At 55.9% G+C, this 20,900-nt stretch overlaps 2 protein-coding genes across 2 annotated transcripts; both read right to left on the bottom strand.

Moving 5' to 3' along the window:
* Positions 1-878: 878 nt before the first annotated feature.
* Positions 879-4,505, bottom strand: LOC124234686 (complexin-3). The gene is made up of 3 exons (XM_046652041.1): positions 4,084-4,505; positions 2,782-2,869; positions 879-1,103 (listed from the first exon to the last, which is right to left on the bottom strand). The coding sequence occupies exons 1-3, from the start codon at positions 4,245-4,247 to the stop codon at positions 879-881; spliced, it is 477 nt and encodes a 158-aa protein (XP_046507997.1). The 5' UTR covers positions 4,248-4,505.
* Positions 4,502-16,665, bottom strand: LOC124234685 (protein ERGIC-53-like). Its single transcript, XM_046652040.1, has 12 exons — positions 16,489-16,665; positions 13,760-13,867; positions 13,610-13,668; positions 11,970-12,069; positions 11,472-11,592; positions 10,586-10,641; positions 9,891-10,023; positions 9,430-9,581; positions 8,235-8,302; positions 7,266-7,401; positions 6,502-6,629; positions 4,502-5,447 (listed from the first exon to the last, which is right to left on the bottom strand). Exons 1-12 carry the CDS (start codon positions 16,492-16,494, stop codon positions 5,315-5,317), a joined length of 1,200 nt encoding a protein of 399 aa, XP_046507996.1. The 5' UTR covers positions 16,495-16,665; the 3' UTR covers positions 4,502-5,314.
* Positions 16,666-20,900: the final 4,235 nt, after the last annotated feature.

Below are 20,900 nucleotides of genomic sequence, written 5' to 3'. Positions count from 1 at the left end.
CCAAGAGAGGAGATCCAGCTATGGAATCCAGAGAGTTCTACAGGGACAGAACACAAATTGCCTGGGCCTGGGCCCAGAGGAGGCCTGGAGCTTCCCGGGCTAATGTTCAGTGCCAGCTTCATCCTTGGTACTCAGGCCTTCCCACAGCATCGCTCAGCTCCAGGAGCCAGAGCCCACAGTACAATGGCAGCTGCTTGAGGCTATGGCTGCAGCTGCTGCCCTGCTGAAGGAAGGGTGTAGGATTGGCTCAGAGGGCCAGGGAGGCCAAGCTAGAAAGTGTTAGAAATCACCCAGTCCACCCCTATTTTACAGATGATGAAATGAGGCCCAGAAAGAGCAGTGGCGTTCAAAGAGAACACATGTGGAGACTCGAACTCAGGCCTCCTGCTTGCTGAGGGCATCTGTCCAAAGCCTCCTCCCAGCATCTCTGAGGGCTGGTGTCTGGAGGCGTGAGGCACACAGGGCAGCTGGCCTGGGTGTGTGTGTCTTTGTGTGCCAGGATGCATCTGTGGTGTATGCCTCTGCACATCCCAGGGTTCCCATGTCCCTCTGTGTGTCTCTCTGTGGGTGCTCCTGTGTGCAAGAACTTGGGGCTATGGCCAGAGAGCACGGGCCTATTCCTACAATCTTGGGAGGCCTCCCCAGGCTGAGTCGGGGTCCTGAGGGTAGGGTGAGAAATGAGGACTTCGCTCCCAGTGGAGAGGGAGAGACTAGGAAAGTAGGCTTGGGCCATGGATGAGAAGGATCCTAGGGCTAGTGTGGAGCAGGGAAAACAAAGCCAAGATGGGGTATAGGTCCCTGGAAGTTGAGACATGCTCTTAGCCCTCATGTGGGCCCAGCCCTCTGATCACCCCAGTGGGCAACTCCAGGGAAAGTCGTCACATGATGTGGCACTTCTCCGCTGATTGCTTTAGGTCCCCCAATGTGGCCTGGGCCTTGTCCTTGAGTGAGCCAAGGTCCAAGCCAGGGAGGCTGGCCAGCTGCCCGAGGACCGAGGCCCTCTCCTCCTCCTCCTCTGTGTCCTCCTCAATCATCTTGGCCAGCTCCCGGGGCAGTTCCACGTCTCCACCTGCCATCTGGATCTGGCTCTCATCTGTCTCATTCTGGAGGGAAGAGAGGAGGGGGTTGGAGGTCTGTGAGGACCCAGAGTTGAGGGGGCAGGGAGGAGGCCTAGACGGGGTTCCCATATTCCAGGATCAAGCTTCTGACACTTGGGCATGGAGACCTTGCACTTTTATACCTCCTTCCTTCACTCTGAGATACTGAAGGTAAGATACTAGCATAGAGAGCACAGAGGAAATGAAAATACCTAGGAGTCAAACTGCTCCAGTGAGCTAAGCCATATGGTGACTATCATTAACTATACGAAAGGACTCACCGATAGTAGTGATGGGTACCATTTATCAAATACCTACTATATGGCTGACATTGAGCTAAGTGCTTTTAATTCTCACAATAAGTCTTGAGGCAGGTATTGTTATTTCCATTTTACAAATAAGGAAATTGAGGCTCAGCCAATTTAAGTGAGTAACTTGCTCAAGGTCACACAACTAGGCAGTGAAGGAGCTAGATTTAAACCTGCATCACGGATTCCAATCTCTGCTCTCGTTGCATGGCACCTGCTGATTGTCACTGCACTTCTCTGTCCCTTTGGGGACCCTGGGGCTTTCCACTTTATGTCCTACTCACTTACAGCCATGTCTTCCCTCATCTACTGGACTCAGAGTTGCCTGATGGCAGGAGTTATGCCTCTCGTACCCTTTGTGCAAGCTTTGGAGGAACGACTCCATCCCTAGCTGGGTTTAACTCAGCAACTTTCCAGAAAGGTAGGCTTTCTGGACTGGTTTTCCTTTTGAGAGATTTCCAGAAGACTGGTGCCCTGTGGGGAGTCAGAAGCAGCTAGGGGCTCAGTAAACATTTGTTGAATGAATGAATGTGATGTCCATGTATCTGATCTTCCAATTCAAGTGGAAGATCAAGGTCAGGAGTGCTATAGCCCTGTACTTCCATTTCCCCTCAGTCTCACACAGTTCTGGACACTGGGAGTGGCTTATGCCTCAGTTCCCTCCTTAGCCAACACTTACATGCCCCTCTGGTGCTGCAGTGCCTAGGGGAGACAACCTCCTGGCTGCTTGGCCAACCAAGGGGTTCTTTGCTCTCTGCAGACAGACTCCATACCTTGGAAGGCAGCCAGGGATCCTGGAGCAAGCGCAGGCTCAGCATTCACAGGCTTGAGCTCTGACCCCAGCTCCATCATTCTCTGGCTGTATGACCTTAGTCAAGTCTCTTAATCTCTCTGAGCCTCGGTTTCCTTATTTGTAGATGTGGGTGATAGCTACCTGGCAGTTACTGAGAGGTTAGGTAGGGGCATGAAGATCAACAGAGGTTCCACCTTCTCTCCTCCACCCTGCTCTCCCCGAGGGTTCAGAAGCCCCAGGAGCACTCAACCCTGCGGTAAAATCTACTGCCTTCCATCTCTTCATCTGCCCCGGGCTGCCTCGGGGGTTGGGGGAGTGGGGTGTGGAGGAGAGAAGGGCCCTGGACTGGCTCCAGAAACACAAACCTATCAGTCTCTGGCGGACTGGGCTTCTCCTCAGCGCTAAGCCCTGGCCCTCGGCTGGAGCCAATTAACCATGAATGAGTGAATGAATGAACGAGTGAGAGAACGAAGGATGTAACCAAGCACTCCATGAGTCTTACAGGCTGAGAGTTGCGGTGCCCAGAGTCAGGCAAAGGAGTCCGGAGCCCGAATGTGCCTCGCAGCCCCGCTTGTAAGCTTACCTTGGGGAGCCGGTATTTGTCTCGGAAGTGGCTCCGCAGCGTGGCCCGCTCGGCCTTCCTCTGTGTGAACTGCGCGTCCCTCTCCATCCTGCGGGGGCACCGGGGGCGGAGTCATAGCGAAGGCTGAGAGAACGGGCGGGCAGGGTCTGCGAGGAAGGGGCGGGAGGGGTCTCCGCGTCCTGGAGGGCAACCGCATCTCTCCCGCCCGCGGGCCTGTGTGTTGGGAGGGTGCTCGGACCAGACCGGCCACGATCAGTCTTTGCTGTCTGGCCCCGCATCACAGCGCCCTTTGTCGTCTGCGCACCCGCCGCTGGACGGAGCTCTCCGGGCGGGGACGTCAGTATGTCTTTCTCTGCAGGCCCTGATATATGTCCCTCGCGGCCTCCGACTCGGTCTGTCTTTTCCCTCCCTGACAGATTGTGTCATGTGGAGCAAAGTATTACGGACAGACTTAGGTTCGCATCCTGGCTCCACTACCACTTTTGGTATGTCTTCGGGTAAGTCGCTTACCTTCCTCTTTTGTAAAATGCGGATAAGATTTTGCAACTCAAAAAACTGTTGGCAGGATTAAGTGAAATAATAATAGCTAACATTTAATGATTTATCACGTGCCAGGCGCTATGCTAAGCAGTTTATATGCACTAAGTAATTTAATCCTCATAAATTTATGAGGCATGTTTTATGATCACCATCCCCATTTTACAAAAGAGGAAACTGAGGCACAGAAAGGTTAAGTAACTTGCCTAAAGTCACCCAGTTAAAAAGAAGAAAAGCCTGGCTCTGGATCCCAAGCAGCCTAGCTGTGGAGTCCAGCCCTGAACTCCCCTCTGGCTGGCTCTCTGCCCCAGCACTCCTGGCATATGACAAGCCTCAGTATCTATGACTCCTCCCCTCTCAGGGACAGTCTCTGTGACTCTGAGCCCCTCTCAGCTACAGCACTTTTCTCAGAAACTCAAGCTCGGAGGAGCTCCAGTTGGAAGACACAGACGGCTGGGACCAGATCGGATTAAGGGATTACTTGTTTCGTCAGAAATGCACGTGCCTGCACCGTCCTAGGACCCTTTCGCCCCTGTCCCCATTCCCTCTGGGCTCGAATGCGAACCTGGGGCAGGGTCTTGTTTTTGAGATGGGGTGGCTCTGGGGGCAGCCTAGGAGGCACATTCCACATCTCTTACCGCGTCTGGAAAAGTAGGGGAGGAGGGCTCGGGGTCTGAGACTGCCCTAGGGGTGGGCCAGGTGACTGTTGGGTGGGGGCGGGGTGTAGGGGGAGGGTCATTGGAGCCGGGAAGGGATCCCACTCACTTTTCTTCCACCAGTTGCTTCTGATACTCCTCATACTCCTCTCGGCTCATGCCCTGCGCTTCGGCCGCCGACTTGTCCCCGTCCCCCTTGTCTTCGCCGCCCCCCAGGCTCCCGGTGAGGTTCTTCAGCTGGCCGCCCACCATGGTCTTCACCATGAACGCCATGGTCTTCTCTGGCCCGGGCACCACGCACCGGGTTCTACGCACCAGGCACCAGGCTCGTCCGAGCCTACTTCAGCACTAGGGCTCGCGGACAGCTCCCGCCGCCGGCCCCCGCCCGGCCCGCCCCTACTTCCCCAAACCCCTCCTCTCGGGGGGCGGGGGGCCTGCACGCGGCCGAGGAGGCTGGACCACGTGCCGGCCCCACACTCCCGCCTACCCCACGTGCCTCCTTCAACCCCAAGCTCAGCCGGGCACTGCTGACAATGGATTAGGGCCTTTGGGGGTGGGGTCGCTCCCCTGGGAAAGGGGTTTCGCTAATTCGTGCCCTGAACCTTTCTTCCTACTCTCCGCCCACTTCCTCCTTTCCCAGGTCGCTGATAGGATTTCAGCTGGGAGATCGGAGTAAAAGCAAGGGACAAAGATTCAGCCCTGGGCCCCACCCCATCCTTCTCCCCAACCTGCTTCCCCAGCAGCTGCCCAAAGAGCTTGAGGCTGGGGAAGGGAGGGGGGACCAGAGAGCGGGAATCCCAATCATGGCTCCATGGGTTGCCTCTTAGAGTTCTTGGTCACGTGCCTGCCCTGCTGACCCCTGGAACTGAGCGGGGAGGAGGGGAGGGCAGGACAGAGTTGCTCAAGGTGATGCTGGCTGAGCTAGGAAGGGTACCTGGAGACACCACTTCTTGTTCTGGGTGAATTGGAGGGACAGAATTATACTGTTATGACTCTCTCCCTCCATAGTCCAGGACTCAAGGCCTGCGGGGTGTCTGGTCTTTTGGCATTAAAGCCAGCTCTTGGCCTCCTTGTGTACTTGGAGCCCACTCTCAGCTACCTGTCCAGAAAAGGGGGAAGTCTTCAGAGAGATTAAGGTGCAGCTGGAAGGTAAATGAGCATAGCACAGCATGGGGAGAGGGAAGTCATCTTTAATAAGGTGGAAGCTCTGCAGAAGCTAAGGTATGGGTAGTTGCTGGGCACCTAGAGGGAGAGGATACTGGCCAAGCCCTCCGCCCAGCTAGACACTATTTACTTCCCAGTGATGAGAAGTGGACATTCCTTCAGGGCTTTGAGGTGGGTCATGCATGCATGCCGGGAGAGAGGGGCTGCCTCCTTAGAACCCCCAGGGCCCTAGGGATGGGTGGTGCCGGACTCAGAGGAAGGCTGCCTGTGGACAAATAGTCTGGACGGTTCTGGTCCTGCTCCTGCCTGCTGCCAGGGAGAGGAGAAGAAGGTTACTTGGACTTCTCCCTACTGGGCTCTTGAAACCAGGCTCCCACACTCATCTCCCTATGCTCACGGACCACAGCCTCCCTGCTATGGGACCTTTATGGCTTCCTTGGCCTCCCCATCAGGACCACACTTTCCCCCTGGCATTCAAGGTCTGTCCAGGTGGCTCTAGCCACCATTACACTCCTATGTAATACATAGCCCTGTCATCATTTCCACCTTGTACCTTGCTGTTCTCTTCACCTGGAGGCTGTCCTCTCCTACTCTGCTTTTTAAAGCTCAGCACATTTCACTCCTCCTCTGGGACCACCCCACCCACAATGATTCTTCTTGTCTTGGAATTTCACCAACAAGGACTGTCAGTCCCATTTCTGAGCCCCTTAGCACACCCTATATATCTAAATGTTTCATTCATTCAACAAATACCCACCAAGCAGAAATAGTGACCTCTCCCCAACCTTTTTAATTCTCTTTGCCCAGATTCACAAACTGGTCCCATCCTTTGCTCTGACAGTACTGAACTTAGCACTTTTTTCTCCAAAATACTATGCTTTTTTTCATGCTTCCTTGCCTTTTCTCATGCTGTTCCCTCTGCATCAATGCCTTTTACTTATCTTGTAAGGCTGGAAAAACCCCTGGTTGGACTTGATGACCCACATCAAATGGCCCTTCCAGGTTTATTCCCTGATCTCCCCAAGCTGGGTTAAGTGCTTTTTACTGTACTCTTATTGCCCCTGAGCTTCCTGCCATCATGGCACTGACCACATAGCATGTGACTATCAATTACGTGTCAGTTTCTCACACTACAGAATGAGCTCTGTGAGCACAGGACCCAGATGGGACCAGCGGCTGAGCAGGTGGTCAGTAGAGGCTATTGGAAAAATGGATCCTGGCCTGGGCACTGCTCCTTGCCAGTTGGTGGGCCAGGCAGGTTCCCCCTGGGCCTTAGTGCCGCCTCTTTCCAATAAGATGGCTATGGCCTAGAACCAAGAGATGCCGGGTAGGTGTGGGAAGTCCTGCCCATGAGAAGGCCCACCTGAAGTGCACATAGCAGAAGAATCCTACAGTCTGGATGAGGAGGAAGAACAGGAAGATGCCTGGCCGCAGGCATGAGGAGGCCCCTGGGAGCCAGCCAGGTGGGTGAGGGTCCTTGGCTCCTGCTTTCTGAAAGAGGACATTGTAAGGCCCTGGACCAGTCTCTTACACAGGAGGGAGGGGACCTGGAATCCAGGCCATGTGTGGGCTCTGTTTCCCTCTCCCAGGCTTGGGGTACCCTGGCTCTCATCTGGGGCACTTGGAGATAGGCAGAGGACAAAGCTGCCCTCCCCCCACCCCAGCTCCTACGGCTCCATCTGTGGGAACAGCTGGGAAGGCCTGGGGCCTGGGATAGTCAGGAGGCCAAAGGGTCTAGAGATGAGAGAGAGAAGTAGAGAGCAAAAGACAGGGTGATGGTGAGGGCAAGGGAAAGAGCAAGATGAGGCAGGGGCAGAGGAAGCATGGGCTTCACCCTGGAGCTCTAAAGGATCTTGGGCACGGCCCACTCCCATTTCCCTTCTGGTCATTGAGGATATTGGACCAGGTGGTCTCCAGGGCCCTGCTGGCACTGACAGTCTGTGGGACTCTCTAGAGAGCAGAGAGGGCAGAGAGAAGGTGACATCTGTCTCTGTGTGCGCGTGTGCATACACACAGAGACACAGACATAGGTGTGCCAACTAGGGGTCCCGGGAGCAGAGGGTAAAGGCAGAAGTGCTGGAAGAAGGAGGCTAAACCCAGACCTCAGGGATGGAGCCCCCACAGTACCTTCCCCCTCACCACTGGGCCCCGAAGGTCCTTCTGCAGGAGGCTCAGGATCTGGGCCAACTCTAAGAAATGATGCTTGGTGCCTACAGGCAGGTAGAAGACCTGGGCTCTTGAGACCACGTGGGCAGCTGCATCCCTGGTGGGGGATAGAAACCAAGGGAGATGACTCTATCCCTTCTGGTTGCACCCAGACCTCCTAACCATTTCTCATAATCCTCAGAGGCAGCACCTTCTTGGAGGCTAGTCTTCTTACCCCAAACCTTTTTCCTGGATCCTCAGTCTCCTTTAGCTCAGAGAAGGGTCTCCCTAAAGCTGTCCCAACCCCAGGTTCCCTGCTCTGCCTTCCATTCCCAGCTCCCAGGGGATTTTACTCCTCTCCCTCTTCCTATCTCCCCACCCCAAGCATCTAGTGAGCAGGGGATCCAGCATCGAGCATCCAGCCTGAAGCCTCCCTCTTTCATGGCATCAAAGTGACCCCCCTGCTGCCAGGGCTCTACGGGTAGCTCCCAAGACCTGGCCTAGAATGGGATGCTGGGAGGTTGGAGCGGGGTAAAATGAAGTCAGGGACTGCCTCCTCCAACTTGGCCTGATCTTGGTTATGCTTCCTCCAGGAATCCCATCAGAACATCTCCTCCTTCCAGGAGCTGTCACTGAAGGAAAGCTCAGATTTACTGACCCTCCCTGGGGCGGAAATGCCTGAAGGGGGCCTCAGGCGGGGCCTCTCCCAGGGACAGTTGCTTTTAAACTAGGACTTTCAAAACTTTAAACTGGATTTCAATTAAATTCAGTCAACTCGACAAACCTAATTCTGCCCCCAGCCCCTCTGTGTGCGCCAGGCTTTGTGCTGGGTGTTCAGGAAATGATGAAAGGAATACAGGGCTGATGGAGGAGCTTCAGGCAGAGAAGCAAGTTGGTGGATGGGAACTTCTCGTCCCTGTCTCGCAGGACCCCTCCTCTCCCTGGGCTTACCTCATCTCTTGCAGGTCCTGGAGCAGAGTCTGCTGTCCATGGAGCAGGGTGCTGATTTTGGCAGAGTCCTGCAGAAGTGCCAGCCTCTTCCCCAGGGCCCAGGGCACAGCCCCTCTCTCCTCAGAGTTCACCTTCCCCGGGGACACTGCAGCCCTTTTACTTCCAGAGGCCTTACCAGATTACCTAGGCCCTCCTCATTTTGGACACATTGAGGACACATTTTCCATGTGGGCTTCTGGATTCTCCCTCCTCTCAAACCCCTCTCCCTGAGGGTGTTGGTCTCCCCCCAACCCCACAACAGTGGCTACTCCTGGGCTTTCTCAAAGTCCCTCCCCTTCCCAGAAGTGGTTCTGCCCCTGAAGGAGGAAGAGGCCCAGTCCAGTCCCCTCTTCCCACTTCCCCCAAGGCACAGTCCAAGCTTGGGCCAATGCTGGTCAACTCCCAGTGCTTGGGCCCTTGTCTGGCTGAGTGACCTGAAAGAGGTGGCCACCCCTCTCTGGGGTGGGTGGAATCTGACAGGAGGGGTCCGGGGCCTGGAAGCAGCATCAGAGAGCTTGGAGTGCGGTGCCCCTCCCCTCTGCTCCACCCCAGCAGCCCAGCTCTAACTGCTCTGGCCTAAGGATACAAGACTCAGTCCCAAGCTGCCAGAACCCAGCAAAGCCCACAGGAGCTGCTGGCCTCCTCTGCCTAGCATCTAACATCTTGACTGAGTTCAGCTCTCAGGCCCTAGGCTGGGGATGACATGGGGCATGATTCCTGGGGGAGGAGCCAGGATGGCAGGAGATTCTGGTGCATCTGAGCATTAAGCAAGCCGTATGTGAATCAAATCACATGTGGAGCTACATGCAAATTAGCATCCAGTCTATTTCTGTCACTTGTCTGCAGACCCACATACAAATACCTGGCATCTCCTCTCCCCAGCCCCAGCCATGTGGCTCCTTGGACATTTCCTTGTGCAGAGCTGCCCTCCTGCACGCTCCCCCACCTGGCAGGTTCTACCCCATCCTGTCACGTGCAGCATTTTACCCCTATCCACCTTTCCCTCCAGACCTTGGGGGACACTAGTTCTCACAAATAGTGCTTCCTCCTCTTTCTGGACAAAGGGAGCCCACTGGTGCCATGGGACCCAGTGCCTAGGGAGGACAGCTTCTCCAGGCCTGCAGGTGGACCATTGGATGCCTGAGGGGTCACTCACCCAGGCTCCCTCAGGTCTGGCCTGGCCTGGGGGCCCCAGCTGCTTCTTCCATTGCCTCTCAGCCTGGGCCAACTGCTCAGAGAGACCCTGGAGAGCCTGCAGGATCTGTCTGTGTCTGCCCAGCGTCTCCTCCAGGGCAAAGATCCTTTCCCCTGGGAATTGGAGCAGAGCTGGGACAGGCAGCCAGCTGGGGTGCGGCAATAGATTCTATCATTTGGGGGCTTCTTTGAGAGGGGGGGTTCAGAAAGGCGTGGCTTTTGCTTCCAATACTCTCTCCGGGAAGGTGCGTCTGGGTGGTGGGGCAGGGACAGGACAGAGCACCCAGGCCCCAGGGCCTGTTTAGATATGCCTCCTCAGGCCTCCATCTTCCCACTGGTTAAAGGACTCCTAGTTCAAAGGGAAGAGTATCCTGTGACACCTAAATGGGTCCCTGCCCCACCTGGTGTTCCCTGGGTCCCTACCCTCTTCCTGGGCTTCAGACTTCAGCTTTGGAACCATGTCCTCCTTGGTGCCCAGGGCCAACCTTGCCTGCAGACCTTCTAGCTGCCTTGCCAAGCGGAGCTGCTCCATCTCCGGGAAGGCCTCGGGGGGAGGCTAGAGGAGAAGGACAAAAACTCAGTCTGAAACCCGTAGGAGACCCGTGGGCGAGGGGAGCCTTCCCACAGGGCGCCCGGGAGCTCGGTTCCCCGCCCTGAACAAACATTCACGCCAGCAAGGGAAGAGTCTGCCAGCTGGCTGTCCCTCGGTTCAGCTGCCAGGCCCTGCAGTCTCAGCTCCCTAGCCCTGCTCCACTGCCCATCCCCACACACTTCCCTCCCGCTGCGGCCCAGACCCCGCAGCTCTCACAGGCCTCAGGTCTCCACTCCTCCACACAGCTCCTTCAAGCTCATCTCCTCCAGGCTGGTTAGGACCCCTCCTCTGTGCTCCCACAGCTCCCGCCAGCCTGGGAGGTCCTTGAGGACAGGGCCTGACTCTGAGTCACCTCTGGCCCCCAGCACTGCCCAGTACAAGGTTGGCCTGAGCAGAGCTCAGAGATCAGGTAGAGACAAGGCTGGAATGACAGCTCTAACAGCACCATGACATGAGCAGAAGCATCTGGGGAGGGAAGGGTCCCAGGGCCGCCCCTCCCCACAGGGCAGGGTTGCACTGGCATCACCTCTGGACCTGGCTCACTCAGACTGAAGGTCAGGAAGGACAGGACATCATGGTCATCTGGAAAGGGGGGTAGAGAAAGGAAGGTAAGACCCCCCCACCCAGCAGCCCACTTAACTCAGCTCTCACCCCTCAGGCTCTTGTATTCCAGGCAGGCAAGAGATCTGGGGGACTTTGGGCAGCTCTGACCCTTGTCTTGCTCACTTCACAGGAAAGAGGTGAGGGTCAGACAAGCAGATGGGTGGGCTGTGAGGGCTGAACCCCACACACAGCCAGAGGTGGGACCCCAGTGAGTGGGAAAACTGGACAGCCTTGGGCTAGAGCCCTGGCAGCAGACCGAGCATGACACCCTCAGGCCCCAAGAGCACAGCTGCTGCTGGCAGAGGCAACCATGCAGTGGCCACCTCCTCAGCATGGCTTTGACCATGCCACTCTTCTCCTCAGAAACCTTCCATGGCTCCCCAGTGCCCAGGGTTTAAAGACCAAAGTCCTGGTATTCAAGGACTCCCACCCTCTGGTTGCACCCTGCTTCCCAGCCGTGGGTCCTTCCATGGACTCTCCGTTACATCACATCCCTTCGCTCCACTTCCCTAAATGTCCCTCTTGGCTCTCCCTCCTCCACTTGCCCCACAGCTTCCAGCTAGGGGCACTTATGGGGCCAAACTAGAATAAAAGCTTCTCGTGTTTTATCCTATTTGAGAATTTCAACATTTCTTGGGGGCAGACATGACCTTCCAGATGGTAACGGAGCCTAGAGAGGGCTTGTGACTTGCCCAGGTCACATGGTGAGGAAGTAGCTGGCCTCACACCCTGTGCTCCCTTGGAAGGTATGCTCAGGATGGCTCGCTAGGGACCGCTCCTCTGCTGTTACCAGTCCAGAAGGCCCTCACCTGCCAGGGTGCTGGTGGCTGCTGAGACCCCAAAGAAACCTCCAGGGGCCAAAAGCAGGGGCCCCACATCGATGCACACCTCGTCTGGGTCTCTGGGAGTGAGGCCGCTGTTCACGGACACCTGAGGGGCATGGAGGGAAAGAGCCCCTTGCAGGTGGAGCCCACTCCATCTCCCCTGACCCCACTTCTGACTCACTGGCTCCCTGGCCCTAAAGGAGGGAAGGCAGCCACAGGGCTTGGTGTGAGGATGGCGTGGAGGGGCTTGCACACCTGGTCTCACGCTAACCCTCACAAGGATGTGCTCAGGCAAGTTAGGATTCTGTGTAGGGAGGAGGATCCTGTGTGGGTGTTGCCTGTATTGTACCAGGGACCCTGTGTAGTGTCTCTGGCATGAGTCTCTTGGGATCATGGGCACTCACACAGCAACTCTGTAGCTCTAAGCCCTATAATCTGCACTCCCCACCCAGAGGACCTGCAGAAGCAGGAGGGGTGACTCACGCGCAGCCTCTGCCCCCAGTAGGTGATCCGTGCTCTGAAAGGGTATGGCCGGTTCCTGAAGTCCCGGTGGCAGGAGCCCAGCACCCGGCTGGCTCCATCCCTGTGGGCACTTGGAATCCAGCTGGGCCACACAGGACCCAAGACCTGGCCAGTGGGGGAGGCCCCAGAGGTTGTTCTGCCCAGGTGTGCAGTGCCACTCCCCCTCACTGGTACAGGACGCGTCCCTGTTGTCTAGCTTGAGTCTCCCTTGCTGTGGTCTGCTCCCTTAGCAGAAGAGAGAGGAGCAGGACAGCAAGCCCTGCCTGGCAGAGTACTGGCACTTGGAGTTTATAGAAGAGGCCAAGGGCCTCCTGTGGCTCTTCCCCAGGGGTCAGAACATGGACCAAGAGTGGGGTTTCCGCCCCTCAATCCCCCAGGCCACACCTCCTCTGGCTGCCCTCCCTCCCCCGCTTCCCTTAAACTCCAAGTGCCCCTGCGCCTCTGGGTGGGGCTTCTCTTTCCTCTCCCTTCTGCCAGGCTTGGACTGCAGCAGGACAGACTCAGGACAGACAACACGAGAAGCGTCCTAGCAGCCAAGAACAACATGACCAGCCTGCCTCCCCGACAGGAGCAGCGCAGCAGGCTCTGGGGAGTTAGGAGGAAGGAGTTGAGCTGAGAGGTCCTGAGTTTCTCTGGGCACAGGGGGACACAGACGCTGCTCACACCACAGCACCTGTCTCTGCCACCTTCAGCCAAGAGGAAGCCAGCACAGAACAGGGAAAAGCCAGCTCAGAGCAGCCACCTCCCTTTGCACTCCTGGCTGTGTGACCTTGGGCGAGTTCCCTCCCCTTTCCAAACCCCAGCTTCCCCATCTTTAAAATGAGAATAATAATTGAAGTTGTCCCATAATGTCCTTATGAGGGTGAGCTAAGAAAATGAATGTGAAGTGCTTGGCGCCATGCCTGGTGTACAGTAACCTCTGCTCCATAAACATTAGCAATTATTCTAATTGTTATGAGCTAAGGGGTGTTTGCGGAGAGACACTGACTAACCGGCCCAGCTACTGAGGAGGCAGCCAGGCCGGAGGGCTGGGAAGCCATGTCATCTGGGAGAAAGGTAGCGCACTGGCAGGCAGGCAGCCTGCGCAGGCAGAGGGCGTGGAGCCTCCACAAGGAAGTCTGGCCTCAAATCTCAGTTCTGCACACGGCTGTGTGACCTCGGGCCAGTCACTTCACCTCTCTGCACCTCAATGTCCTCACCTGTAACTAGGGACTAATAATTCCCACTTCTCAAGAGTGTTGGGGATCAGATGAGATGATGTGAGTGAAAACACTCAGCCCAGGCCCCACCTTGTGTCATTTCACTCCCCCCATGACCTGGGGACATTGGTTGAATGAATTGAGGACTCAGTGGGGCAGTTCCCAGGGAGAACAAGTAAACTCTAGTCTCAGCCAGGAGGATGCACAGCTGTGACCAAGTGGGAGGGAGTTCCAGGGTGGCAGCCATTAGCTCTATGAAAATCCAGCAAGGAGGGCACAGCCCTAGGAGGGGTGGGCTCTCTGTCACAGGCTGGGACAGGGGCACGAGTGGGCAGTGTGGGTAACTGCTGAGCCCCTTGCAGCCCAGGAATCAGGTTGGGGTCAATCCAAACAGGCCCTTACCCAAGCGGCTCGTAGAGGGGGTGCCCATCACTGGCCAGCACACGGATGGCAGGGCTGCTCTGCATGGGAGGTGACAAGCAGCCTGAGCCATGTGCACAGGGAGGAGGGTGAGGGTGTGGGCGGGAGGGCAGGCACGAGACCACTACTCACCTGGGTATCCTCAGCCGAGGAATCGAAGAGGATCCCGATGCCGTCCCAGGAGGCCAGACCCCCCAGGACAGAGCTTACTTGGCCCCTGTCCTGGGTATACCACACAGCCTGCGGGTCCCCAGCTGCTCAGCTCAGCGGTCCCTGCAGGACCCTGGAACCCCAGGCTCACTGCCTGCCTCCCTGACTCACCCCTCTCCCGGGCTCTGGTGGGGGCCACTCACCATGCCCTGAGCTCCCCGGCGCCCTGGCCCGGTCACCCTCATGTGCATCTCTACCTCCCAGGCAGAGAAGAGGACTGGGGCCCTGCTCCACACGGTGCCACTCCGGTTCCGCATGGATGGCGCCAGCCGCACTTCCTCCAGGCCTGGGATGGCATCTGTGGACCAGGGCAGCTCAAGGCCCAGGCCCCACCATCCCCTGGCCCCCCCATCATTCTCTCTCATTGGCCTGGGCTGGGGTCCCAGAGGAGGAAGGCGGTAACCTCCAGGCCAGCCATGAAATCACGGGTGCAGGAATCCGCTGAAGAAGCGGGAACTGGAGCCCAGTACAGCTGGAGGGGCCTTTGCCAGGGGAGGACAACTAACACCAGACCCACTTGGAGCACTTTATCTGCATTCCCACTTAAGCCTCACCACAAGTCTGTGTGGCCTGTTTTTATAAGACCCCATTTTACAGATGGGGAACCCGAGGCTCAGAAAAGTCAAGGAACTAAGTGCGTTGGAACTCAGGTCCATCTGACTCCAAACTACAAGCTTTTTCCACCATGAGAGAGATTTGTGTTCAACCCTTCCTGTCTCTCAGATGAGGAAGCAGGCCCTAGGAGGGAAGGACATGCCTGAGACCTCAGGACACAGGAGGGCACATTGAGAGAAGGACTATGTGGAGGGTCAGGACTCTGGGCTGTGGAAGCACGGAGGACACTGCAAGGTGGACAAATGAGGCTGAGGGCTGCCTGGGGGTGCCCAAGGGGGCGTTCCAAGGAGAGGAAAGCATGAAAGCAAAGGTGGGACCTGGACCGCAGGACTGTTAGGAAAAGGCAAAGGAGGGAGTGTGTGTGGGAGAATTATCGCTGGTGGCAGAGAGGGGGGAGAAAGGAGCAATATTTGGTGGGAGAGAAGAAAGGGGAGAGAAACTGAGGCAGGCTTGGCAGGAACCAGGGAAAGGGAGATCAGAGGCCCCATTCCAGCTCGCTCCCCACCCCTCTGGCCTGCCAGCCTGGAACCTGGCTCAGGGCCCAGGCCCTGCCAGGACTTTCCGAAGACTGCTAATCCACCCTGTTTGCTTGGCAAAGGCCAGGGCTGGGGGTGGGGAGGCTCAGAGGCTACAAGGCCGGAAGTCTTTGTGGCCTTGGAAGCCACCAAGGACTTGCCTCTGAAGTGACTTTCAGGAGGCAAGGATTGCCCACTGTCTGCTACACTTATGCATGCTCCTTATGTGGACTGTTCATGGCACCTCGCCCCAGACTGTGGGCTCCCTGGGCCTGACTCAGCCCTCTTCTCTGGGCTGGGCACAGAGGGGCACGGGGGAGGGGGGCGGGAATCCAATAAAAGGATAAGTGAATGAAAAGACAAAGAGCACATCACTGGGTGATCTTGGAGAATGTGCCTCTGCTCCCTTAGATGGTTTGTGACACCCCAGACGTGGCAAGGCCCAGAGCAGTGAGGACGGTACCAGCCCTGCCATCCTGGCCCTGAGGCAGGGCCTGGCTTGGTGCTGTGAGAGACAGTGCCCTCCTTTGCCTCTGTGAAGGAAGACTGGGCCAAAGACCCTGCTGACGGGGTCTCCCATCTTAAAGGGATATTTGTTCTAGTCTCACTTAGGAATCATGCCGTTTCGCAGAACTTACATCTCACAGACATCAGAAATACACGACTGATCTGTTTTCTCTCTTTGTTTTGCCTGCTAGGAGGCTCTGAACCAGATCTATGGCCCAACTCTGAAGGGTGGGCAGACTTGTAGCATGTGTTTTGGCAACAAGCCACATTCCTAGACTGATTTCATGCCCCAGCTGTAACTCTAAGTCTTATTCTTCTGGTTCACTCTTAATTTAAGCTCCTCTCTATTGCATAGGTCCTTGTAAGTCCTCAAAAATCCTTTTGTGAACAAGACTAAGTAAAAGACAGACTCTTTGTAGTTCCGGCTTTAGAAAGTCCAGAACACAACCTGTGCTCTCATGCCTGCTTCCACCCAACACACACACAGGGCAGGGCTGGCGCCCTCTTTGGCAAAACAGCTGGCTGTGAGGATGGTTCCCTGCAGGCAGCCCCCCAGTGCTCATGGACAGCCAAAGGCCTGACAGCACGGAGCCAGGACAGCGGAGGTTTGTGCTGGTCCAAGTTGCCTCGAGTCCATCTGTCTGGGACTCAGCATGTGAGCATGTGTGTGTGTATCTGTATGTGTGTGTGTGTTCACAGGTTCAAGAGGCAGAGGAGGAGAGGGGGCCCAAGGAGAGAGAAAAGGAGAAGAGAGAAGTCCTAGGGCGGAGAAGGAGAGGGGCAGAGAGGAGAAATTGAGGCTGGTGGCTGGGGATGGGGTTGTAGTGGTAGAGCAAGAGACAAGTCTGGGAGGGGTCCTGGGGCCCCTGGCACTGCCTGCCCCAGGCCTGGCCCCATCTTAGGCAGAGGCTAGTACTGGTAGGCCTGCTCCCACCAAGTCACAGCCACCCAGTGCTGGCCCCTCCGGCACTCTGAGGAGCTCTGGGCATGGCTGGTCCCCACCCCATCCCTCACCTCCATGATGGCTCCAGAAGGGTATTCCAGCCCCAGGCAAAGCCAGCCGTGGTCCTTTGAAGCTGAGCTTGTATTCAAACCTTCGCTGAGGAGGACGACCCCCCTCAGGGCTGTAGGGGTCCAGGAGCAGAAAGAGGAGAAGGCAGAGCAAGGGTTTAGGGCCACTGACCACCGGCATGGTGAAGGGATCTGGCGGCCGGGCCCCAGGGTAGATTGGTAGCTGAGAGGCCAGGGATGGGCTCCTGGGACTGGGCCAAGTGGGGAGGAGCTGGGGATTGGCCAGGAGCTGGGTTTTAGCACTGTCCTCTCCCTCCCTTCCTCCCCAACACAGACATCCTGTTCTTTCCAGGCCTCACCTCAGGCCCCGCCCCGCTTACCACCAGCCTGATGGGGGCAGCCAGACCCCTTGCCAACCTGACTCAGCTGGGGCCATCTTTCTACCTTCCTCAGCTCCAGCAGCTGAGGGGCCTTGGGGACTCCTGGGATAGGCCTACCCTTCAGCAGCTGACCTTTCTTCCCTGCTCTGGGGGATGGGCCTCCACATCCTGCCTCCTTCCCGAAGATGGATGTCCCCACCCTCCCCTGTCCTGCTCTCTGCTGTGGTGCTCAGCTCTCTCCCATGTTCCCAAATTCTCATGCCTCCAGGATACCTGGTTTCCCCAAGAAATAGATCATATGAAAAAAAAGAAAGAGAGCCTTAAGACACAGAGCAGATGAATGCAACATGTGGGCCTTGTTTGGAGCCTAATTTTTTTTTTTTTTGTGGAAGATTAGCCCTGAGCTAACATCCGCCACCATTCCTCCTCTTTTTGCTGAGGAAGACTGTCCTTGAGCTAACATCTGTGCCAGTCTTCCTCTATTTTGTACGTGGGATGTTGCCACAGCCTGGCTTGATGAGCAGTGTGTAGGTCCACGCCTGAGATCCAAACCTGTGAACTTAACCACTACACCACCAGTCCAGCCCCTGTGGTTATGTTTTTTTAAAAGTCTTTTGTCTTCTGGAGAAATGTACTAAAGCTTTTGGATGAATTGCTATAATGTCTAGGATCTGCTTCCAAATATCTCAGAGCTTGGGGGGAATGGGGTGTGGATGGCACAGAACTTTGTGCTGATAACCGTCAAAGTTCGACAGTGAGGACATGGGAGTTTGTTATATTCTTCTCTTTACTTTTGTATGTTTGATATTTTCCATAAAAAAAAGTTTTTAAAAAGTAAGAAATCCTTTATTTCAAATATTTTTATCCAAATAAATGTTGGTTTTCCAGAGTGGCTTGTTTGCCGAGAATTCTGGATAGCTGAAGTTTTACTGTACTTTTGGGTCCCCAGTAGGATTAAGCTACCGAAGCCCCACAAATTAATTAAAATCAAGGCTGTAAATGGGAAATTTTCAGATACGCTAAAAGAAAAACTTTTGGGGTCCGCCCTGTGGCCGAATGGTTAAGTTGGTGTGCTCCGCTTTGGTGGCCCAGGGTTTCGCCGGTTCAGATCCTGGGCGTGGACATGGCACCTCATCAAGCCACACTGAGGTGGTTTCCCACATGGCACAACCAGAAGGACGTACAACCAGAATATACAACTATGTACTAGGGGGCTTTGGGGAGAAGAAGAAGAAGAAAAAAAAAAAGATTGGCAACAGATGTCAGCTCAGGTGCCAATCTTTAAGGAAAAAAAAAGAAAAACTTCATTTCTCAACACTAAGCCCCCAGCCACCTCCACCCGCTCTCCCCATCACCTTCATGGCCCAGCTATGGAAAGGTGGGCCCACTCCAGCCCTGCTGCCCTGCCTCCCCCTCAGTCCTTCCAGCTCCTGCCCCACCGCCCCACGAATACCACCCCACTGAGGCCTGCCAATGGCCCCTGTTCTCTGTGCCTGGTGGACACTTCTCTGCCCGGTCTCTGCAACGTGAAATGCTGTGGACATTTCACATCCTCTCGTCCCCTCCCCTGCCCCATGCTCTGAGGCCCCTCAAGGCTCACCTGCCTCTCCCCTGCCCCCAGGCTGCCCGTTAGCTGTGTCTCTGCCACTGCTCTCCCTCCTGGCTTCTGACACAGGGGCTCCTTACGGCTGTTCTCCACGTGCTCCTTGGCCAAGCTTGTCCATGCCCATGGCTTCAAGCACCCTTGCTGTGCCCCTGATCCCCAAATCTCTACTTTCAGCCTGGCTTCTCCCGGAGCTGCGGGCTCAATTGAATATCCAACTCTGCAGGGGACATCTCTCCTTGGATGTCACAAAGGCCCCCAGACAACATGTCCAAATTGAACTCCTCTTTCCAACCCCTGGCCCATTCTCCTTCAGAGCTGGGGTCTCATGGATGGTGCCCCCACCTTATCAAGCCAGAGACTGGAATCTCCCAGATGCCCTCCTCTGCCTCACCTCCTCAGCAGCCATCAGCAAGCCCTTCAGTTTGCTCTTGCCACCCTCATATTGAGACCTGACTCTTTGATCTCTCCAGGCCTCAGTTTCCTTATCTGTAAAATGTAGATGATAATAGCGTATGTCTCCAAGAGTCATTTGGAGGGTTACCGAGATAATACATCTATTGTACTTAAAACAGGGCCTAAAGACAGTGAGCACTCAGCTCAGGAAAACGTCAACTGTGTTCACTTCCTCTCCTCCCACCAGCTTCCCCAGCCCAGGCCACCATCAATCACCTCCTGCCTGGCTGACTGCAGCCTCCCCACCACATCCCCTTCTCTCCACTCTGGACACTCCCTCTCTCCGGCCAGACTGCCACCAGAAAGATCTTTCTAAAATGCACAGCTGACCATGTCACTCTTCCGTCCTAAACCCTTCAATTGCTCCTGATCATCTCTGCATAAAGTTAAGCTCCTCATGGGGCCTGCAAAGCCAGGTGGAGCCTGGGCCCTGCTTTCCCTTCAGCTTTACTTGATTCCAAACCGCATCCCTTGGCACCTTAGCCCTGGCTGCACAGAAGCGCCTTGGCAGGCTGTCGCACCTCACCACCTCTGCCTGGGCAGTGCCCTTCCTTTGCCAGGACTGCCCTTGCTCCCTGTCCCTGCCTGGGCTCCAAGTGTCTGAGAAGCCACCTCTGGCCTCCTTCCCCTGCCCCCCGCTTGGTGCTGGTGGTGGGTGCTGCCCGCCAGATTCCTTGGCACCAAGTTGAGTCCCGAGTGGGATCCCCATCACTCTATGAGTTCCTTCAGGGTGAGAACTGTTTTGCGCATCTATGATATGCCAGTGGCCAGCACAGAGCAGAAGGGAAGTATGAGAGAAAAGAAAGAGGGAGAAAATAAAAACCCCGTAAACTAAGTAAGAAACAGGAAGTGATGCAGGAATCGAGGGTGGGGACACGCATGCGACCAGGCAGAAAGGTGCAACATCTGCTCCCTGGGCCTGCATTCCTGCAAGTCCCCATCAACTGGACGCTGCCCCTTCACTCTCCTTTGTCCCACCTGTCCAATTCTCTGTTATGTCGCCTGCCTGGCCCCTCTTGTGACCCCATGGCCAGGGGCACCATTTGCCAGTTTCTGAACCCCAATTGGCTTGGACAGCTAGTGAGAGCCGGTGGTCAAAATCTCCCCAACTCCTGCATTCAGTGAAGTCAGGTCGGTAGCTTGAAATGGGCTATGGTGAGAGACTACATCACAGGTATCAGCAAACTATGAATCGGAGCCCCCCGCCTCACCCCTGCCCCAGATCTGGCTGTTAAACATTCACCAGCGCGCCTTGGCCTGACTCTCTCCTCTGCAGTTTCGCCGTGGGCAGTCCCTCGCCCATCACCGGCCCATTCCCACTCATGCTCTGGACTCCAGCCACCTTCCCTGCTCCAAGGAACGCTCTACCTTCCATCACTACCACTCTTGCCCCTCCATTCTTCCTGCCCTCCTCCCCGTACGCAGACTCGAAGGTAAATGTCCTTCCCTTTGGCAAATTTGTTCAAGCCTCTGCCATCTTAAAAATCCTCTCTCATTCTCTTTCCTCTCCATTACAGCTAAATTTCTCCAGATCGTCAACCTTCCTGAATTTCTCGCACCCTCCTCTAGCCATTGTAATCTGGAATCTGCCCTCACACAACTCAGGTCTTGCTAAAGTCACCAGCGACCTCCTCATGGCTAACAACAAGGGGCTGGCTCAGTCTCCCTCTCTGTTTTCCGGGAAGCGGGACCTGCTGGTTCTTCCTTCTTGGCCTGTCCCTCGGCCTCCAAAGCAAGGACTCCTACTTCCTCCTTTGCACCTTGCTTGGCCAGCCTTTTCTTCTTCACCTTTGAATGTTGAGCCCCCGAGGCTTGGTCCTGGGCCCTCTTCTCTTCTGCATGTCCTCTCAAAGTGACTTCCTCTTTGCCATGGCCTCATGGACAAGCCACTTGCTGATAACTCTCAAATTTCCCTCTCCAGCCTCTGGGTTCCAATAACTTACTCAACACCTCTCCGCAGTTTCAAAGGCACACTT

Source organism: Equus quagga, chromosome 2, assembly GCF_021613505.1.
Source record: "Equus quagga isolate Etosha38 chromosome 2, UCLA_HA_Equagga_1.0, whole genome shotgun sequence".
Lineage (NCBI taxonomy): Eukaryota > Metazoa > Chordata > Mammalia > Perissodactyla > Equidae > Equus > Equus quagga.
The sequence above is the reverse complement of the archived record's forward strand: the minus strand, read 5'-3'. Positions and strand labels throughout refer to the sequence as shown.